The 23336-nt window shown below is 29.3% G+C and overlaps 1 protein-coding gene and 2 long non-coding RNA genes across 3 annotated transcripts; 1 reads left to right on the forward strand and 2 right to left on the reverse strand.

Moving 5' to 3' along the window:
* Positions 1–3982: 3982 nt before the first annotated feature.
* Positions 3983–11610, reverse strand: Spase25 (Signal peptidase complex subunit Spase25). The gene is made up of 5 exons (XM_072531141.1): positions 11457–11610; positions 11335–11397; positions 11146–11279; positions 7948–8103; positions 3983–4308 (listed from the first exon to the last, which is right to left on the reverse strand). Exons 1-5 carry the CDS (start codon positions 11484–11486, stop codon positions 4122–4124), a joined length of 570 nt encoding a protein of 189 aa, XP_072387242.1. The 5' UTR covers positions 11487–11610; the 3' UTR covers positions 3983–4121.
* Positions 11611–13765: 2155 nt separating this feature from the next.
* On the reverse strand, positions 13766–16293 carry LOC140440774 (uncharacterized). Its single transcript, XR_011950927.1, has 3 exons — positions 16046–16293; positions 15701–15945; positions 13766–15641 (listed from the first exon to the last, which is right to left on the reverse strand). It is a non-coding gene; the product is annotated as an uncharacterized lncRNA (long non-coding RNA).
* A 217-nt stretch (positions 16294–16510) lies between these two features.
* On the forward strand, positions 16511–19039 carry LOC140440775 (uncharacterized). The gene is made up of 3 exons (XR_011950928.1): positions 16511–16759; positions 16860–17104; positions 17164–19039. It is a non-coding gene; the product is annotated as an uncharacterized lncRNA (long non-coding RNA).
* The last annotated feature ends 4297 nt before the right edge of the window (positions 19040–23336 follow it).

Consider the following 23336-nt stretch of genomic DNA (forward strand, 5'->3'; position numbering starts at 1 on the left):
AAATTGGAGACCATACACTGTACAGCTTGCATTTTGCTGATGACCAAGTAATACTTGCAGAAGATCAAGATGATATCCACTACATGTTACGAAAAATAGATGAAGAATATACTAAGTGGGGATTTTCAATTAATTCATCAAAAACAGAGTACGTAGTAGTGGGAGGTGAAGGAAAGCACAGAACTAGGAAGCAAACAAATTCAAAATACTGATAGCTATAAATATCTCGGTGTAAACATTACAAACAATGGTCGGAATACAAAAGAAATAGCTACTAGAATTGGTCAAGAAAATTCAGCAATACATGAACTGAATAGTATACTTTGAATAACCACATCACCCGAAACACAAAAATTAGGATATACAAAAGTATCATAGAAAGCATTGCTACATATGGTTCAGAGCTTTGGGTAATAAATAAAAATGACGTATCCAAAATAAAAGCAATGGAAATGAATTATTGGAGAAGATGTTGCCAACTCACTAGAAGAGATAGAGTAAAGAATACTGAAATCAGAGAGCGTATGGGCATAGACATTGACGTCCTGGAAACTATAGAATGCAAAAGGCTGAAATGGTATGGCCATGTAGAAAGGATGAATGATCAACGATGGCCAAAGAGAATGTTACAGTGGATCCCCACCAACCGCAGGAAAAAGGGAAGACCAAGAAGATCGTGGAGACAAGAAGTAAAAGGTGCAATGGAAGATAGGGGTCTACAAGTAGATGACTGGAACGATCGCAAGCGTTGGAAGCTAGGTTGCGAGAAACGGCGGCAGCTGTAATAAACTCGTTATATATATATATATATATATATATATATATATATATATATATATATATATATATATATATATATATATATATATATATATATATATATATATATATATATATATATATATATATATGTAAAAGCATCCACAGTGGATCCCGTAATGTTAGTCATGGATAACCATATCACCCACTGCACCTTGCGAGCCTACAATTTCGTAAAAAAACGGTACCATTATTTTAACAATTCACAATTCCTCAAATACATCCTCATCGCCTTCAGTTGTTAGATGTGGCCTTTTTCTTTTCGAACTGTAGAATCTTGCCTTCGATAAAGTAGTCTATCTAGATCCGAGAAAGCTAGAAACGGATTTGAACAGACGAGATTCGAATAAAATCTGTTCGACACCTAAAAGACTACTAATATAAACAACGAACCCATTGATATCACAGGAGGAAATAAAATTATAAAAAATGTGCGCTGTTTTATCTATGAAAATTAAGTTAGATCTTCTAAAACGGCATTTGAATTTTTGCAGCAGCTCTATTAGACACACTTGTCAAATCTGCAGCTTTAGAAGTATGAGAAAGCTTAAGTTTTTTTCCTGTCGACTGTATTATCTTTCTTTCGCTTAATAATAGAAAATGACAAAACAAAAATTCTTCGTCATTTGAGTAATCTCCTGAACTGTCACTGCTATCACTATTTGTCTTTGTCGTTATAATTTCCATTGGCGGTGAGTTTACAACAGGACAAAAACCACTTGGACCAGCTATAGGCTCTTTTAAGGATGCAGTTGAATCAACAATAGATTGCCTTTAAACTTCATCCAATTTTCTACAATTTTTTATTTCTTAAAATATTTGTAGTTTTTCTGTCAGAATTACCAATCGCCATTTATTTTAATTTCTCCTGATTTTCCACAAAATCACATCCTAGATTTGGTAATTTTTAGTCTTGTCACACTTACTCAATTATCTGTTTTCACATTTACAAGAGAAAATATCGAACAAACCACTGGCTTCATTTTTAATTTTTTTCTGCGAAAAAAGTAGTTTTTCTGCCTTTAAAAAGTTTGATGATGGTATGATATTTATTGTTATATTGCAGTATCATATCTACCACTCTTGTGCACAACAGTGAACAAATTTTATTTTTGTGGCGACAATATTTGCAACATATTTTGATGCTGGTTGCTCATTTCCATTACCTTTGAATTGTAAGCGAAAACTTTGAAAACACTGTATCAAATCTTCGTGCGTTGGCAATACACTTGTTTGTTCCGGGAAAATGTCACTTGCGTTTGCTTCGAGATTGTTTATCAATTTAAATAAATACAATCTCAAAATTTCACAAACGCTCGCTTGGTGTAATGACCTACCATCAAGTTGATACGAAATACAGTTATTCACGCGGTCCAGCTAGTTTTAACTTCTTTCCCAGTTTGCGGAAACGACCGCCCGTACCAATGACAAAGAATATTTAATTTTAATAAAGGGACCTGGTAGGACAATACCAGGCTGGTTTCAGAGGTGGTAAATCAACAATTCATCAGATTTCAACCCTAAGACAAATTCTAGAGAAAACACTGGAATACGGTGTAGACACGCACCACATATTTATAGACTACAAGGCAGCCTACGACTCTGTAAATAGAAGAGAATTGTTTAGAGCAATGATAGACCTAGGAGTACCAAATCAGTTGGTAAGTTTAACCAAACTAACCCTTGAAAAAGTTGAATGCAAAGTACGAATCCAGGGGGAACTCTCTGAACCTTTTAAAACAAATAACGGGCTACGTCAGGGAGACCCACTCTCCTGTATACTATTCAATCTAGCTCTGGAAAAAGTAATACGTACGTCACAAATCACAACTACCGGTTCAATATATAACAAATCTGTGCAAATCTTAGCATATGCTGATGATATCAATATTGTTGGGAGAACGGAAAACGCAGCACGAGAGGCGTACGTAGCATTAAAGGAAGCGGCTACAAAAATGGGTTTAATAATAAACACCAACAAAACAAAATACATGAAAATAGGTACGCAACCACAAACACTACGGCCACTTGTTATAGAAAATGACGTCATCGAAGCAGTTAACGAATTTGTATACCTGGGAACGCTCGTCAATACTGAAAATGACACTACCGCAGAGATAAACCGCAGAATTTGCACGGCTAATAGATGCTATTTTGGGCTTAATCTCCTTTTTAAATCTACAGTTATATCAAGAAATACAAAAGTAAAACTCTACAAAACAATAATACGCCCAGTCCTAACATATGGTTCAGAAACCTGGACTTTAACAAAAAGCAATGAAAACATGTTAGGATGTTTCGAAAGAAAAATACTAAGGCGCATCTATGGAGCGGTAAATGAAAATGGTGTCTGGAGAAGACGATACAACTTCGAACTCTATAGGATATACCAGGAACCAGATATCGTAAAACACATAAAGATAGGACGTCTGAGGTGGGTAGGCCATGTAATGCGGATGGAGCAAACCGACCCAGCTAGAAAAACGCTCCTTGATAGACCTATTGGTCAAAGAAGAAGAGGAAGACCCAGAACAAGATTCCTAGATAACATAGACCAAGATATGAGAAATATGGAAATACGTGCTTGGCGGAGGAAGGCGATGGATAGGGACGACTGGAGAAAAATTCTTGGGGAGGCTAGGACCCACACGGGGTTGTAAAGCCAAAATGATGATGATGATGAAAGGGACCTGGTCCAACTCATGGACTATTTTTTTTGCAGAATAATAAGAGAATAATAAGGAAGTTTACTAACAGTTTTTTAATAGCCACAAATATTTTTTTAACAAAAAAATTCTTTAAGAGCCAGGTGGCTCAGATAATTATTTTTTAATTTCAACTTTTGGCAACCAGCCTTGTAGAAAAATAAAAAAAATCGGCCCGGTCTAATGGATGTTGATGGTGTATATACTTAGTATCATAGAAATGACAAAAAATTCATATTCTTCATGGAAGTATTTACTTGTAATTAGATTTGTAAGATCCATAAGAATCTATAGATTTTAGAATCTGATTAACATATCTGTTATGAAGTTAGAAAAAAAAATATTTTCAGTATTGCAGATATTGCAGAAACTGCAGGAATCCAACATTTCTTCAGAAGTTGCAATAAAGGAATTAGTTAGTCTGGTTCTGAGGTACGGAAATAATAGATAGAACCAGATATATTTAAGGCGGGTATATTTTATACAGAAGAACTCAAAATAAAACAACCAATCTTAAATCAACAAAACATATTGAAAAATATAAAATATGAAATAATTTACACGTCAACTTCTTTTAGTAGGTAGTTTCTGTGTACATCATTTTTCTTTCCTCTCACTTAGTAGAGAATTGTGCATTTTGGTGATCTCATCTTCAACATTTTCTTTAACTACAGTTCCTTGCTGGTCTATGTACTTGGCAATACTCTTCTTAATATTATGCTCTCTTCTTTGGCGTGTTTTTCCATCAATATATGCAAGATTCAAACTATATTTATCATCATACCTGAAAAATATATATGATGTGTCACTAAAATAATTACAATATAATATAATAAAGAGAGCAGCCAAATTAATGCACCGCCTTAAAAATGGGACCTTTTTGGACGTCTTGCTGGAAATGCGGTTTTGCAACATTTTATGGAATTTTCAGATATAAAGTATTGCCATATAGATTATCAAATTCCCAAGATCTGTTTCAAAAAGTAGTAGAAGATAAATTTAAAGGTACATAAGAGAATTTACTAATTGTCATGATGATATGATTGGGAACAACAAAAGAAGAACATTAACAAACGGATAAAAAAGTGTTAGAAAGGGCTAAAGAAGTATCAGCAAAGTTTAATAGTGACAAATTTCAATATTGCCTTGGAGGGGTTAAATTTATGGGGTAAGTTTCTTCACATAAAGGGATGCAAATAGATCCCGATAGAGGGGAATCACTTTGCAAACTTGAAAAACTAAATAGTAAAATAGAATTGCAACGAATTTTGGGTGCACTTAATACGTTAGACAGTACATTCCGAATATTGCTGAACATATTCAACTTCTTTGTCAATTACTTAAAAATAATGTAGAATGGGTGTTTGTATGTTCCAGAAATATGATAAAATTTTAAAACGCTGCTCAAAAATTTCAAAATTTAATTTATAATTTTGATGTTGATGTTCAGTCAGATCACAAACCTTTAATCTCCATTAGGAAGAAGTCAATTTCCAAAAAGACATACATTTTGCTGATATGCTATCTAGGTCCAGATAAATATAAATACGTAAGACCCAGAAATGTTTGAAATGGTCTATTCAGTGAGTAAACATTTATCTGTGAGCCAGGAAAAGTAATCTGAGTTAAGACTGGCTACTAGTCAAGATGAAGCATTGGCAGCAATTTTTGATTTTTATTACAATGGGTGGCCAAAAGAAAAAATATTATTCAAGTGTCTAAAAAGTACTATCGTATATTGATTCGCTGTATTTTGAAGCTGGCATTGTACTCATTGATGACAAAATAATAACATAAAGAGGTCAGCAAAACTATAAAAAAAGCCAGGAGTATATTTTATTGACCGGGACTTAATGATGTAATCAACTATATAAAAAATGCAGGATATGTGAGAAATACAGACCAAATGATTTTAAAGAACCAATGATGACTCATAACATTCCTAGTCAAAGATTCAATAAAGTTGGTACAGACCTTTTAAAGTATGGTTTAAAAGCATATTTAGTAACTCTAGACTATTTTTCGAATTGACTGGACATTTCAGTATTAAAAGATAAAACCTCCAGTTCAGTAATCGACTCATTTCAAGATACTTTTAGTAGATTTGGATATCCAGAAATTTTAATTGCAGATAATCTACCATTTAACTCGGCAAAATGAAAAAATTATTATAGAGAAAACGACATTACAATTATGACATGCACCCCATATTACCATAGTACAGGGAAATAAGCAAAAAAGAGACCTTCGGGACCGTGACTAATCCAGATATCTGACAATTTTTTTTTTAGTTATTACAGGCTTATATAAAGAAAACCTATATATTTTCCGCATAAATTTCGGCGTCTTTTTTTAATTATTAACAATTTAATATAAAAATTACATTTTTTCAATTTTTTGCTTACCATTGAAAAGCTTTATTTAAGGTAAAATTAAAAAACTTAATCTTTTAAAACATAAAAAAGCTGTAAAATGGCAATTTCTAAAAGTTGTAAAATTAATTTGTTGCTTGAAAAACTGCAAAATATGGCAAAAATGTTATTTGTTTATAACTATCGTAAAAATCAACCTAGACATTTGATCTCGTATACCGCCCAATGTTGGATATTGTGGTCTTTAATTTACCTCAAAATTTCAGATCGATCCATTAATTAGTTTAAAAGTAATTCTATTTGTTTATCCCAGAGACCTTTTTTTGCAGTAACATTACGTCAGAAAATAATGAAGATACAGTAATTCTACTCATAGCAACTGAAAGTTTAAGAGTTAAACCATCATTATACATAAAAAAATTGAAAAAAATTTGATTTATAAACATTTAGAATAAATAATTTTAACTACTGCTCGTAGATAAAATCTTTTTTCATATTCGAAAAGCTGACATTTTTACACGAATTTAAAAAAAGTTGTTCTGCGGTAATTTGGGGCAAAGTTAGTTTTTTTTTTTAATTCACAGCTAATTTGTTTATTACAATTAAGGAACGCAATTTTTGCCATTTAAAAGGAATCGATTCCTAGTTTGTTTACGAAAAGTTGTACAAACAATGCACTATAACAGGATCCACTGTGAATTGTCAAAAATATGGTTCAAATTAAGACTAATAGTGGCGAATGGAGGGAGAACCCACAAATCTACGCGTTCAAAAATTGAAAACGCATCTTCAAACTACTACGTTTGTTTATATCTTAGGATCTATTCAACGGGTTTTAATATCTCTGTTTTTAATTTGTATGTAGTCTTTGCGTACATTACAAAAATGTAATATGTTTATAAATTAATTAATTAATAAACAGTGCAACTTGTTTAAACAATTTATAAAAAAAAATCCCTTGAAAATCGATATTTTTTGTAATACATACTATCATTGTTATCTATAGGAAAAGATAAAATACACTTTCTTTAATTACTTAATTGTCTTTAACAAATAATTTAATATTACTTAATTTTAAGTAAAAATAAGCTATTGAAGTGTTTTTGAAGCAACAAATTCAAAGTATTTTTGATTGCAATCGCCATTTTACAGCTTTTTTTATGTTTTAAAATATAAATATAACAATAAAACACTGAAAACTTCGTTTTCACAACTTTCACAAAATTTATTATAATATTTTATCACTACAACTGTTTCAGCAGAGTTTGTTAAAGGTTCTACCAATTTGACCGATATATAAGTTTTTGGGCAGTCGCTACATTTAAGTTTGTATACACCACTGTGTAAGTGCTTTTTATGTTAGCTCTTGTTGTTTTTAATATATCTTCGTAAGTTGTTGTTTGTTCTAAAAGGTGGTGTTATTCCGTTCCTTTTTATTTTTTATCTTAAGCTATCCTTAAGCGATATTTATTAGAATCTATGGAAATTAACAAATTAAAAAACACAGACATCATTCTGAATAACCAACTTGAGACAAACAGTTCTCACATCCTCAACCTATTCACTTAAAGACTATAAATTGTAAGAACATCCAAAAATAGATCACTTTAGAAAGGCACTCTGCCGAAACAGCTGTAGTGATAAAATATTATAATAAATTTTGTGGAAGTTTTGAAAACAAAGTTTTTATTGTTATATTAAATGAATTTCCATCAAGTAATGGTCGAATCCAAAGTTTTGTAATTTTACCTCAAATATTAAGCTTTTCAATGGCAAACAAGAAGATATTATAAATTAATGGTATACAATTGTAATAGTTATTGTACAAGAATAATTGCATTTTTAAGTGGCAAATTGTTCTTAATAATAATGTTTTATTTAATATTGGATATTAGAACAATGGAATTGGGCAGTTAGAAATAGCTTTAATTAAAATCAAGTCTAAAATTACAAAAATTATTGAAGATCATATATGAGAATCATAAATTGATAGCGAATCTAATAAACTATATCGTACAACTCTTAATGTTAAATAAAATTAGGTTACTTACTTTTGAATATATGAGCTAGCTTCCCAAATGTTTTCCTTCTTAGAACTATCTTTCTGAATACAAACAGCGAAGATTCCTTTTTCTTTGTATGTAGTATACAAAGTTAAAACTCCCATCATAAAAAAATATGTAGTCACAGAAAATATTAAAATAGGCCTACAAAAAGAAGAATACATTATTACAAATAAAGAATATAATTATTTAAAGATAAACCTAAATATTTTTTAACATTATGAAAAGCTACAATTGAATAGGGTATTAATTAGAGTAGAATATACAATAAAAACATCATAGGTTGGAATTATGGCCATTTTCATATAGATAACCTAATTTTACAATTTTCTTAATAAAATTTTTAATACTACATTATATTTATAAAAACCTAGATTGACAAATCATGGTAGGTATTTCTGATTTATGAAATGACTGAATTGCTAACCAGCAACATTCAAATCGTAATTTCACAGCAACTCTATGATTTTTTCGGTGGCTCGGTTTAATCAACACACACACAATCTAAACATCTTAATCTATAATTATCTAAGAATTATTATCACTATCATTAAAATCATCATTAAAATCATGTCATTAAAACTGTTGACATCTACAAAACAAAATTGAAAATATGATGATGTGCATAACTCAGTATTTAGAAGCCAACCTACTGTTTTGCAGTCAAATTGAACAAATTTTTATCCTGCCTTACGAGGCAATCAGAAGTGAACCAGTGAATATGCTTCGTAGTTACCAACAGAAATAAATTTATTGATCCCTATTTATTGATATTGTACTAAAAAATTAGATCAATGCCACACTCAATGGGAAAGCTGATTGCTTGTAGGGAGTCAGTTATATATTACCTTATGGTAAGTTAATTATTATGATCCAGATGAACCAACTTATTAAATAACAGATAGGAAAACGCTCCCTGATTTCTTGATTTTGACATCAGCAAATATATACATTCAAATTCTGAAGTGCTTAATTATGCAGTTTTACCTAAAACAATAGGTAATCAATGAACTAATTATTGGTATAATTTTCATAAGAAACATTTCTTCTTCTTCTTCAGTGCCTTATCTGGTCTGGATGTTGGCGATCATCAAGGTTATCATGGATTTCTTGACTGTTGTGCCAAAACAGCTCCGCAGAGGTCATCCCAAACCATTGTCGGAGGTTGTTCAACCACTAGATATGACGGCACTCCTGTTAGCATTTTTTTATTAGTTCAATTTAACCAAAATTCTAATTTGGCTGCAAACTGTTTTATAACAGTCATTCATATCTATCAATTACTGAATGTGTTTCTAGAATCAATCTCAGAAGTTATACTATACATACAGACATATTGGCCCCAATCAGATATGTTAACTAGAATTTTGTGAATAAGATATTTACATAAGTAATTGATGAGCATGATTGTAAACACTTGACAACAAAGTTGTTCAAAGACTACCAATCCTATAGAGAATTGAAACAGAAATTTGATTACAGATTATAACTACGCAAACTATCCATTATTTAGCTGTCATGTACAACAGCTGAGTACAGCACCAATTGGGAAAAGCACTAGACTATGTGTGTTTTGTTGATTTCAAAAAATAATGAAACAGTTAAAAATACAGTTGCATGTCATTATTGTATGCAAAGTACACAGCAAGAAAACTGTGTCCTGTCACAACTCAGTGTTGTAGTTATTAGTCTAATAGTATTTTCTGACTAACTTCCACTGGTTTCTATTATTTCATTGGCCCTTTCTCAGATCTCTAACACTCATTACTTTAGTTATCACTCTTTCAATATTTTCTTAGGCTTTCCTCACTTCCTAAAAATTTGGTAGTGTCTCCAATGGATGGTTAGTTTACCTACTCCCATAAACTGTCTCGACATCATTTCTACTTTTGCTCCTCTGGATATTCTCAAGGATAACTTAAATACATCCATCCCTGTCTCCTTGAGCTCTTTTAGGCTATTTTCTGTGATTCTCCTTGTCTACACCATAGGTTAGACTACTTTTGACAAAGGTTTCATAGATATTATATTAGGTGTTTTTCAATATTAGAACTCCACCATATTCCATTGAAGTAGCCTATTGTTTTTCTGACTTATGTTATACATTTTCCGATTTCTTATTTATATATTAAATGAGAGAATCCCTTTTCTTATTTCAATAGGTGCTTATAAAAATTACTAACCTATGTTAAAAAGTTACAAAAATAAAATAAAAGAATGGAAGAGAAAAGTATTTTTGAAGTGTGTAAAAATTTATTTCCTATCTGAGGGCTTTCAGCTTACAAAGCCATTCTTAGAGCTAAGCTACAATAGAACACTAAAATAAGTAACTAATCTAAGGTTGACAATTTATGAGTTATGTATCTCAAGTTTTAAAAAGCTTAACTACTCAAGAGAGATCCATTTGGAGGAAAAATCCACAATTTACCTTTTCTTTATAAAAGATAAGTTATAAAAACTTCTTTGAAAAAAACACAATATGCATCAGAACATTGGACTCCACAAAAAACTGATTCAGTCTGTGGTCTATGCAAACCAGCCGATATAAACAAAGAAGTGATCAAATATGCTGCTCTTAAAGCCTTCTACTATATTTCTTACTTTTATAATGATGTTACATTTTCTGTATGTATTAGCACACAGATTCCTAATATTTGACAACAAAACATGTTTTCTGTAAGAGACCACTCATATTTACTCAATGACCAAGATTTCTCTTAAATCAAAAAAGGGAAGAAACTAGTGTGAATGAATCAAAACAACAGAGCAGTGGAATAGATTATTAGAGGAAAAGGAACTTAAATGTTTCCTTTCAGACTAATAAAAGACAGAAGTTTCATGCTCCGTGATAATAAAACAAGTACTGAATTAGTGTTTTTTGAAGAATCCTAAGCTAGCTATTAACAAATTATTCATATAGACAAACAAAAATCTTATATTTTGTTAAGAGATGGTTAAAATGGATATTCCCAGTAATATATGAAAAGTCATTTTTGAAAATGATATTTATTTAAAATTCATCTCGGTCAAATTAATTTTATGAATATTTCCTTATTAAGAACAAGATTACTGATAATTATGTATAAATAAAATTTTGAAATTTGAAAAAAAAAATAATTTGGGCCTTAATGAGTTAACTATATATTTTAATGAAGTAGAATAGTGATATTTAAATTTAATACTCACTTAGATTGTGGGAATGGGTACAAATAATCCCAAATCAAGGCAAACATTGCAACTCCTACAGCTATGCCGCATATAACTAATCTACCATCCATGAGAGCAAAATTTTCAGCATAATTGTATTTCTTTGTAAGTACCTACAGAAGAAAACAATATTAGCAAACAAAGAGTTTAATTTCATTGATAACTTGCCTCTTTAACTGCATCATCTAATGCATTTTTGACGGCTACTCCATCCCATTTATTTATTGATACCTACAGAAACATATATACTATATAATTATTTTAACAGATAATCAATCGAGTAAACTTACGATTTCATCATCTTTTTCTTTTGGTGACATACTTGAAGATCTGTATTAATTATTAAATATAGAATAAAAACAGCTGCAGAAACAATGCTGATCCCTACAAGTCTAATTTGAAGTTGGAACGTCAAATAAAGTACGTGGACGTAAACGTAACTGACATATGTCAATCGTCATGTAAACAATCTCCGCTTCTTCTTCTAGTCAGTTGACTAGCATATTACCATACTAGTGCATCTGCCAGCAAATTTGATGGCACTTATTTCTCCTTATTCTGTGCTATAGCAAAACTTACATACTGTTGCAATTGGCTAATTCAAACTGATGTGAAATCATTGTCTAAAGCTTTTTGCAATTTATAATGAGGTTAAACGTAAATAAACATTTTATAAAACCAAAGAAACTATGATTTATAGTTGGTTATTTCTGTTTACTGGAAATTTGTAGATATGTTGTCGGTGCTGTTGGTCGTTTGTAAGTATGTTTGTAATGGGTCTATTTTTTTTTTTTTGCAGGCCAATTAATTAGTTCACAATTAATTAATCTTTTGCCATGATGCAAGCCGACACAAAAATAAAAATGACTTATTTTTTATTAAGTCATTTTTATCATATATCATTAATAATAATGTAATCATAAGCATATAATACAAAGTAATAGATAAGAAATCGTTTGTAGATTATTATAAAATTAACAAACTGTTTGTAGGGTCATCTATTTAGTTGTTATAATGTAACCATAAACATATAATACAAAGTAATAGCACAGTATAGATAACAACCAGTATTCTCACTCTACCGCGGTACCTTTGATCTTTTTAGACAAAATTCGGTGACCTTGACGCCATATTTTCTGGACGAAAACCGTGGACTGGCCCTGCACATATGGACGCGACAGAGCCGACTTTGATTTATTTATTAACAAAATTGATTTTAATTTCAACCAATTTCAAAACTCTTCTTGCTACTCTTTCATTCTTCGAGAAATTAAAAAAAAAACCTAAAATTGTTTTGCGTTGTATTTATGATTTTGTTTTCTAAAGTTTCACAACTATTTGTTACAGAACTGTCTTATACACTATCAAAAAAAAAATCAAATGGAGAGTTATGCAACAGTTTTTAATAAATATGCTAGTTTTAAAGCTGTATGGTTATAAAGTAGAATAAAATGCAAAGTTTCATTTCAAAATTCAAATACAGAGTTTGAAATCAGTTAATATATTTTAATTATATCTCACTAAAAACACAAGAGGATGTGAACAAAACTCCTAAATATGTATATTGATTAGTGATTGATCTTACCTGTTCATTGTAATAGACTATTTTGACTTGTTATTTCGATATAAACGATTAAATAATGTGTTATTGATGTTTCCAAATAATCATTTTATTATTTTTTCTTTTAGTTTTGTTTTCATATTTTTGAGTAGGGAAATTTCTGTTATTGAATTTTAATAAATAGTACAAACGTACACGGCTAAAGAAAGTTGTACAATATTTGAGTGGACTTTGTATAAAAGGTGACTAAAAGTTATGGTACTAAGTCGAGAAACATGTTTTAATAATATTCGGCTTTACAGCTAATATGTCAAAATTCTTTTGAAAGAGAATGTCAAGTATACCTACTTATAAAGTCAGCAGAATCACCTGTAGGGATTTTTAGATTACCAAATGTGTCACCGGTTCTATTTTTATATACATTAACATATTGATATACAGTTTTAGCCGACAAATTAGTTACACTTTTTGAGTAGCTGTCTGGTATATTATTTTTAAATAATATATTAGGGCTGGGTAAACAAAATTTGCTACACAAAACATTTTTGTAAAACTTTTGGCCCCTTGAAGTACATTAAGAGACATCCTGTTTAAACTGATTACTGAATCTTCTACCTCTTGCCTTTTTTCTAGACTGTAAAATTTGAACATTTATGAAATTAGCTAAATTTAACGAAGGACAAAATTTAGATGTAAGTGCCATGTAGTCTTCAATTGTCACATTATCGACACATTTCTTTTCTGTAGAATGTACAGAATGTTTTCTGAATTTTTTATTTAAATAATGGTTTTCCTTCCATAATTTTATAACTGTACTTCATAGCACAATTTTTCTTTGAGTTTTTTCTTACAATCCTTGTTGATGTACATTAGACGTCTAACGGAATCGTACAAAGTGCTAAAAGTAGCGTCATCCTGTTAATGGTGAGAATGTATTTGTGGAAATAAAAAATAAATTTTTAAATGAACTTCATTTATTATTACATGTTGCATTAGATATTACATTTATTTGTTTATTTAATAATAACAAGGGTGACAGACCCACTGTCAAAATTAGACAAAAATACATTGTAGATAAATACAATTACAGATAAAAATCAAATATACATGTATAAAACAAGTACACATTAAGTTTACAAAGTATCATTTTGTAGTTTAAAATTTCAGAAGTTAAACAAATTATATCTTATGAGCACTGATTTGCATGTATGAGAAGTCAGATCATACCTATATTTGAACCATAATTAGTTCTGCGATGAGATATATGGAAATGTAAATTCTGAAGAAGTGAACGGGAAGGAATATGAAAAGAAATAAGCTAAAGCAATTTAGGAGTATGGATTATTCTATAATTAATTGCTTTTGTTCAAATGTGATTTTGAATGATATTTTACATTTTTGTTTACTTGATCTTGATTAATGTCAATATAATTAATTATTAATTAATTAGAAGAAACACTCTAATACATTTTTATGGAATATGATCAGATATTTTAGTTATATCTCACTAAAAACATAAGATAATGTGAAGAAAACCCCTAAATGGGTATATTAATTATTGATTGATATTATCTGTTCATTGTAATAAAAAAGAGTATTTTGACTTATTATATTGTTATAAACAAGTAAATAATGTTTTATTGATGTTTCCAAATAATCAATTTATTATTTTTTCTTTTGGTTATATTTTCATGTTTTTCAGTCTTGAAATTTCTCTTCATGAATTGTAATGAATATTATAAACATACACAGCTAAATAAAGTTATACAATATTTTATTTTAATAATATTCGGCTTTGCAATTAATATGCCAAAGGAATATGAAAAGAAATTAGCTAAAGGAATTTAGGAGTATGGATTATTCTATAAACAATTGCTTTTGTTCAAATGTGATTTTGAATGATATTTTACATTGTTGTTTAATTGATCTTGATTAATGTCAATATAATTAATTAGAAGTAATACTCAATACATTTTTATGGAATATGATCAGATATTTTAGTTACATCTCACTAAAAACATAAGATAATGTGAAGAAAACCCCTAAATAGGTATATTAATTATTAATCGATATTATCTGATCACTGTAATAAAAAAAGAGTATTTTGACTTTTTATATTGTTATAAATAAGTAAATAATGCTTTATTGATGTTTCCAAATAATCAATTTATTTTTTCTTTTGGTTATATTTTCATGTTTTTCAGTTTCAAATTTCTCTTCATGAATTTTAATGAATAGTACAAACGTACACAGCTAAATAAAGTTCTACAATATTTTAGTGGAAATTGTTCACAAGGGTGGCTAAAATTTATTGTACTAAATAGAGAAACATATGTTTTAATAATATTCGGCTGTACAGCTAATATGTCAAAATTCTTGTGAAAGAGACAGTCAAGTATACTAATAAAGTTAATAAAATCACCAGTAGGCATTTTTAGATTACCATATGTCTCACCAGTTCTATTTTCATATCCGTTAAATATGAATATACAATAGTATCTCACAAATTGGTTACACTTTTTGAGTATATGCCACATATTTCACAACTATGGAATTCTTAAACATTTTTTTATTAAATATCCACACAAATAGGTTATAAAATTTCAATTTTTCAATATACTTCTTTTCTGTAGACTGTAACTTCTGAAGTTTATTTTTTAAATAATGGTTTTTCTTCCTTAATTGTATAACTGTACTTCATAATACATTTTTTCGGGAGTATTTATTGATAATTGTTGTGACACTTGAGTTGAACTTGGTGTTACTGGAAGTGTAGTTACATGTTCAGGTTCTCCATGGAATATGTTGTTTTTACCAGGAGTAATAGTAATATCCTGAAGTACAGTTATAGTGGATGGTTTATGTTTAATACTAACATTTTTCTCTATATCCATAGCTGAACTTTTCACTACTTCTAAAAGAAAAAGAGAAAGCTTACATATGTGTTACATCTTAATTATTTATTTTATTTACCTTCATTAATAGGACATCTTGGAAGACATGTTTTGGACTACTGCAGAATAAGTATGATCAAAAGTTGATGAGCCCTCTGTTAAAGGAAAGTTTGTGAGAACTGCAGAAGGTTGTAATCGATTTCTCATATCATTCAGAAACATCTTATTGTCGAAATGAGTACCATAAAGACGATGACTTCTATGTAAACGTTCTGCCTTATTCAATAAATCTTCTCGTCCACATGCCATTAACCAAATTTTTGCCTAAATACAAACATTTTTTTAATACACGATGAAACGTTAATAAATAATATAACATCTTAACATCTGTAATACACAATTTTAATCCTAATTTAACACTCACCTATTAACATCTTTTGGAAAGAAAACAATACTTTTCCTAGAATTATTACAACACTTTGTAGCTGCACAAGTGTGGCAAGGCTTTTTGTTTTTATTTTTGTACATATCGACGTACTTATACAACGTAATTGCGAAATAAAAAATGTATAAAGTTTATTTGTATCTATAAATACACAAAAAGTAAACAAATACAATGGCCTCTATATTATTTATCTATGACAAATGACAATGGCCAATGACCAATGAGAGCCGTCAAATTTTTCGGAGTCCAGAAAACATGGCGTCGCTGTCTGCGCGAGTAAAATGCGCGAACTTTCGCGCCAAAGCGGAGTGGGAATACTGGTTGTTGTCTATACTGTGGTATAGACAACAACCAGTATTCCCACTCCGCTTTGGCGCGAAAGTTCGCGCATTTTACTCGCGCAGACAGCGACGCCATGTTTTCTGGACTCCGAAAAATTTGACGGCTCTCATTGGTCATTGGCCATTGTCATTTGTCATAGATAAATAATATAGAGGCCATTGTATTTGTTTACTTTTTGTGTATTTATAGATACAAATAAACTTTATACATTTTTTATTTCGCAATTACGTTGTATAAGTACGTCGATATGTACAAAAATAAAAACAAAAAGCCTTGCCACACTTGTGCAGCTACAAAGTGTTGTAATAATTCTAGGAAAAGTATTGTTTTCTTTCCAAAAGATGTTAATAGGTGAGTGTTAAATTAGGATTAAAATTGTGTATTACAGATGTTAAGATGTTATATTATTTATTAACGTTTCATCGTGTATTAAAAAAATGTTTGTATTTAGGCAAAAATTTGGTTAATGGCATGTGGACGAGAAGATTTATTGAATAAGGCAGAACGTTTACATAGAAGTCATCGTCTTTATGGTACTCATTTCGACAATAAGATGTTTCTGAATGATATGAGAAATCGATTACAACCTTCTGCAGTTCTCACAAACTTTCCTTTAACAGAGGGCTCATCAACTTTTGATCATACTTATTCTGCAGTAGTCCAAAACATGTCTTCCAAGATGTCCTATTAATGAAGGTAAATAAAATAAATAATTAAGATGTAACACATATGTAAGCTTTCTCTTTTTCTTTTAGAAGTAGTGAAAAGTTCAGCTATGGATATAGAGAAAAATGTTAGTATTAAACATAAACCATCCACTATAACTGTACTTCAGGATATTACTATTACTCCTGGTAAAAACAACATATTCCATGGAGAACCTGAACATGTAACTACACTTCCAGTAACACCAAGTTCAACTCAAGTGTCACAACAATTATCAATAAATACTCCCGAAAAAATGTATTATGAAGTACAGTTATACAATTAAGGAAGAAAAACCATTATTTAAAAAATAAACTTCAGAAGTTACAGTCTACAGAAAAGAAGTATATTGAAAAATTGAAATTTTATAACCTATTTGTGTGGATATTTAATAAAAAAATGTTTAAGAATTCCATAGTTGTGAAATATGTGGCATATACTCAAAAAGTGTAACCAATTTGTGAGATACTATTGTATATTCATATTTAACGGATATGAAAATAGAACTGGTGAGACATATGGTAATCTAAAAATGCCTACTGGTGATTTTATTAACTTTATTAGTATACTTGACTGTCTCTTTCACAAGAATTTTGACATATTAGCTGTACAGCCGAATATTATTAAAACATATGTTTCTCTATTTAGTACAATAAATTTTAGCCACCCTTGTGAACAATTTCCACTAAAATATTGTAGAACTTTATTTAGCTGTGTACGTTTGTACTATTCATTAAAATTCATGAAGAGAAATTTGAAACTGAAAAACATGAAAATATAACCAAAAGAAAAAATAAATTGATTATTTGGAAACATCAATAAAGCATTATTTACTTATTTATAACAATATAAAAAGTCAAAATACTCTTTTTTTATTACAGTGATCAGATAATATCGATTAATAATTAATATACCTATTTAGGGGTTTTCTTCACATTATCTTATGTTTTTAGTGAGATGTAACTAAAATATCTGATCATATTCCATAAAAATGTATTGAGTATTACTTCTAATTAATTATATTGACATTAATCAAGATCAATTAAACAACAATGTAAAATATCATTCAAAATCACATTTGAACAAAAGCAATTGTTTATAGAATAATCCATACTCCTAAATTCCTTTAGCTAATTTCTTTTCATATTCCTTTGGCATATTAATTGCAAAGCCGAATATTATTAAAATAAAATATTGTATAACTTTATTTAGCTGTGTATGTTTATAATATTCATTACAATTCATGAAGAGAAATTTCAAGACTGAAAAACATGAAAATATAACCAAAAGAAAAAATAATAAATTGATTATTTGGAAACATCAATAAAACATTATTTACTTGTTTATAACAATATAATAAGTCAAAATACTCTTTTTTATTACAATGAACAGATAATATCAATCAATAATTAATATACCCATTTAGGGGTTTTCTTCACATTATCTTATGTTTTTAGTGAGATATAACTAAAATATCTGATCATATTCCATAAAAATGTATTAGAGTGTTTCTTCTAATTAATTAATAATTAATTATATTGACATTAATCAAGATCAAGTAAACAAAAATGTAAAATATCATTCAAAATCACATTTGAACAAAAGCAATTAATTATAGAATAATCCATACTCCTAAATTGCTTTAGCTTATTTCTTTTCATATTCCTTCCCGTTCACTTCTTCAGAATTTACATTTCCATATATCTCATCGCAGAACTAATTATGGTTCAAATATAGGTATGATCTGACTTCTCATACATGCAAATCAGTGCTCATAAGATATAATTTGTTTAACTTCTGAAATTTTAAACTACAAAATGATACTTTGTAAACTTAATGTGTACTTGTTTTATACATGTATATTTGATTTTTATCTGTAATTGTATTTATCTACAATGTATTTTTGTCTAATTTTGACAGTGGGTCTGTCACCCTTGTTATTATTAAATAAACAAATAAATGTAATATCTAATGCAACATGTAATAATAAATGAAGTTCATTTAAAAATTTATTTTTTATTTCCACAAATACATTCTCACCATTAACAGGATGACGCTACTTTTAGCACTTTGTACGATTCCGTTAGACGTCTAATGTACATCAACAAGGATTGTAAGAAAAAACTCAAAGAAAAATTGTGCTATGAAGTACAGTTATAAAATTATGGAAGGAAAACCATTATTTAAATAAAAAATTCAGAAAACATTCTGTACATTCTACAGAAAAGAAATGTGTCGATAATGTGACAATTGAAGACTACATGGCACTTACATCTAAATTTTGTCCTTCGTTAAATTTAGCTAATTTCATAAATGTTCAAATTTTACAGTCTAGAAAAAAGGCAAGAGGTAGAAGATTCAGTAATCAGTTTAAACAGGATGTCTCTTAATGTACTTCAAGGGGCCAAAAGTTTTACAAAAATGTTTTGTGTAGCAAATTTTGTTTACCCAGCCCTAATATATTATTTAAAAATAATATACCAGACAGCTACTCAAAAAGTGTAACTAATTTGTCGGCTAAAACTGTATATCAATATGTTAATGTATATAAAAATAGAACCGGTGACACATTTGGTAATCTAAAAATCCCTACAGGTGATTCTGCTGACTTTATAAGTAGGTATACTTGACATTCTCTTTCAAAAGAATTTTGACATATTAGCTGTAAAGCCGAATATTATTAAAACATGTTTCTCGACTTAGTACCATAACTTTTAGTCACCTTTTATACAAAGTCCACTCAAATATTGTACAACTTTCTTTAGCCGTGTACGTTTGTACTATTTATTAAAATTCAATAACAGAAATTTCCCTACTCAAAAATATGAAAACAAAACTAAAAGAAAAAATAATAAAATGATTATTTGGAAACATCAATAACACATTATTTAATCGTTTATATCGAAATAACAAGTCAAAATAGTCTATTACAATGAACAGGTAAGATCAATCACTAATCAATATACATATTTAGGAGTTTTGTTCACATCCTCTTGTGTTTTTAGTGAGATATAATTAAAATATATTAACTGATTTCAAACTCTGTATTTGAATTTTGAAATGAAACTTTGCATTTTATTCTACTTTATAACCATACAGCTTTAAAACTAGCATATTTATTAAAAACTGTTGCATAACTCTCCATTTGATTTTTTTTTTGATAGTGTATAAGACAGTTCTGTAACAAATAGTTGTGAAACTTTAGAAAACAAAATCATAAATACAACGCAAAACAATTTTAGGTTTTTTTTTTAATTTCTCGAAGAATGAAAGAGTAGCAAGAAGAGTTTTGAAATTGGTTGAAATTAAAATCAATTTTGTTAATAAATAAATCAAAGTCGGCTCTGTCGCGTCCATATGTGCAGGGCCAGTCCACGGTTTTCGTCCAGAAAATATGGCGTCAAGGTCACCGAATTTTGTCTAAAAAGATCAAAGGTACCGCGGTAGAGTGAGAATACTGGTTGTTATCTATACTGTGTCTATACTGTGGTAATAGCATGTAATAGATAAGAAATCGTGGTTGAGTTTACCGAAAGTACATGCTGATTATAGCCGCAAATGTCAAACATGGAACAAAAAATTTCGGTATAGTAGCGTTGGCATGTTTTTATAATGTAGATGCTGTATGCTTCAAATATAAAAAGATAAAGCTTTAGAAAAGTATTTTTGAAGTGATACTTCTATACACACGGTCGGCGTTGAAAATTTGCACGGGAGTGAATCTGTAAAACCATTACATAGGTATGTAAGATAATGAGTAAGAGAGAGCCATAAGATATATTTTCTCTCTTTTCCTCTCTCGAGAATAAAAATGTTCCTTTTGTATAATATATTTAATATTATAAATATATTATATTATATATAATATTATATACTTATATAATATAATATATATTAATATTATTATTTATGTGATATGTTTTGTATTATTTATTAAATGTTCATAATTATTTTATGAATTTGTAGAGCCCATTCTTACATATGGAGCAGAATGTTGGCAAATGACAGTAAAAGGAAAGAAAAAAGTTGACACGGTTGAAATGGACTACCTAAGAAGAGCTTGCCGTATATCAAGAGTAGAACGTATACCTAATTCTGAAATTAGAAGAAAAACAGATAGAGTACATACAACTTCTGAAAGAATAGAAACTAGACAGTTAATATGGTATGGACACGTACAGAGGATGGACGACAACAGATGGCCAAAAAGAGCTATGGAATACAATCCAAGTAATAGAAGGAAACGAGGAAGACCAGCCAAGTCTTGGATACATTGATGAAGACACCTGGAGAGATAGAAAAAGATGGCGATCGAAATGCGGGAAGCGGCAGAAGCTGTAGGATCCCCGCTTATATATATATATATATATATATATATATATATATATATATATATATATATATATATATATATATATTTCAAAATAATGACTTGAAATCCGTTAGTATCATGTCTAATTGGCAAATCTTTTACGTGTTTGGTTCGTACGCTGGTGTACGTGAGTTCGAATCCCAATATGAATTTCCTTTTTTATTTTTAAAATATTTAAAATCTTCACGTTAATGTTATTAAATATATGTAATATACGCAAAAATGCTAAATTTTAAAATAAAATGAAAATTTACAACATAATCCGAGTTGTTGGTTTTTTATTTTTATCTTGGTAAAGTAAGTTATATATATCGGCAGTTTTAAATACTTATGAATGTTGCATTTTAATTTGTATTGTATTATTATATTGAATTATGTTGCAGTGTATTGTATTGTAATTTTTATATTAATAACAAAATAAACAATGAATTTTACTGCAGAGTATGTGTAAAAATTTTTTTTTGCATTCAACTCCTTTTATACATATATAAAAATAAAAATATATATTTTCATTAAAATATTGATACAATCCTTCATTTCCTATACTCCTATTACAGGTCAAATGTTTATATACAGCAAACGATGCACCATATACCTAATTCTTTTTCTCCTTCTGCTCTCTCTTACCTATAGCATTAAATATGTAATGATTGTGCAGATTGACTCCCATGTAAATTTGTAACGGCGAACGCGTATATAGAAGTATAACTTCTACCGGGAGTCCCACTGGACTGCCACACCCGTTTTTTTTTTGTATATATTATGTTATGAATTCTGCAATTTTTGATTTAAATAAAACAACAATGAGTAAATATTTGTTTCTTTGCAGATTAATTGCAGTTTATTATTAGAAATTTCTTTAGCAATTACCCTTTGACAGATTAGGGGATAGATTTGGCAATCGTCAAATCAGCAGTTGCCAGATTACAAGAGATGTTTGCAATTAATCTCGAAAGAGACAAATATTTACTCGTTATTGCTTCATATAAATTAAAAATTGCAGAATTAATAAAATAGTATAGTCAAAATGTACTTTTTAAAAGCTTTATCTCTTTTTATTTGAAGCAAATAACCCATCGATAGATTCTAACTCGATGATACAACGTATGCATTTATAAAAACATGCCAGCATTGCCAAACTGAAATATTTTTGACACATGCGGTTATATTCAATTTGTACTTTCGGTAAACTCCCTTGTCTAAGGTAAACTCAACCGAAATCGTTTGTAGGTTATTAAAAAATTAACAAATCGTTTTTAGTGTTATCTATTTAGATGTTTTTAAGATTGAATAATTAAGAAAAAAACAATTCAATTATTCAGAGTGTGCGCCATCTGCTAGCCGAATGTCAGACTAATTATTATACAGGGTGGTGAATCGTCAAACGGGCCATAGGATACTCAATGGAAAATTCATGGGAAACTATTTGTAGAGGACTGAAATCTGTATCGAAAACAAATGTTATAGTCAGGCCACATGCAATGCAAGAGTGTGATTTATTGTTAAAAAATAAAGTTGATTAAAAAATGTACTCAGTTGAGGAGAAAACAATAATAAAAATATTTTATTCAGGCAATAGTGTGCGAAGTGTCAGTTCTTTATTTAACGTAAGATATCCCAATAGACCAATTCCAAGTCATTTAACATTTAATTTAAAGGATTGTACAAAATTTTGAAAATGCTAGGACAATATTTTGAAAATGAAATAAATGTATTAACAGCAGTAGTAGAGAATACTAGAATAAGTTCACGGACTATTACTGACCAGTTTAATATTCATAATTCCACGGCCCTAACAATTTTAAAAGGAATAAATTCTGTTCACATAAATTAAAATATCATCATGAACTA

The sequence above is a fragment of the Diabrotica undecimpunctata genome, chromosome 5 (assembly GCF_040954645.1).
Source record: "Diabrotica undecimpunctata isolate CICGRU chromosome 5, icDiaUnde3, whole genome shotgun sequence".
Taxonomy (NCBI): domain Eukaryota; kingdom Metazoa; phylum Arthropoda; class Insecta; order Coleoptera; family Chrysomelidae; genus Diabrotica; species Diabrotica undecimpunctata.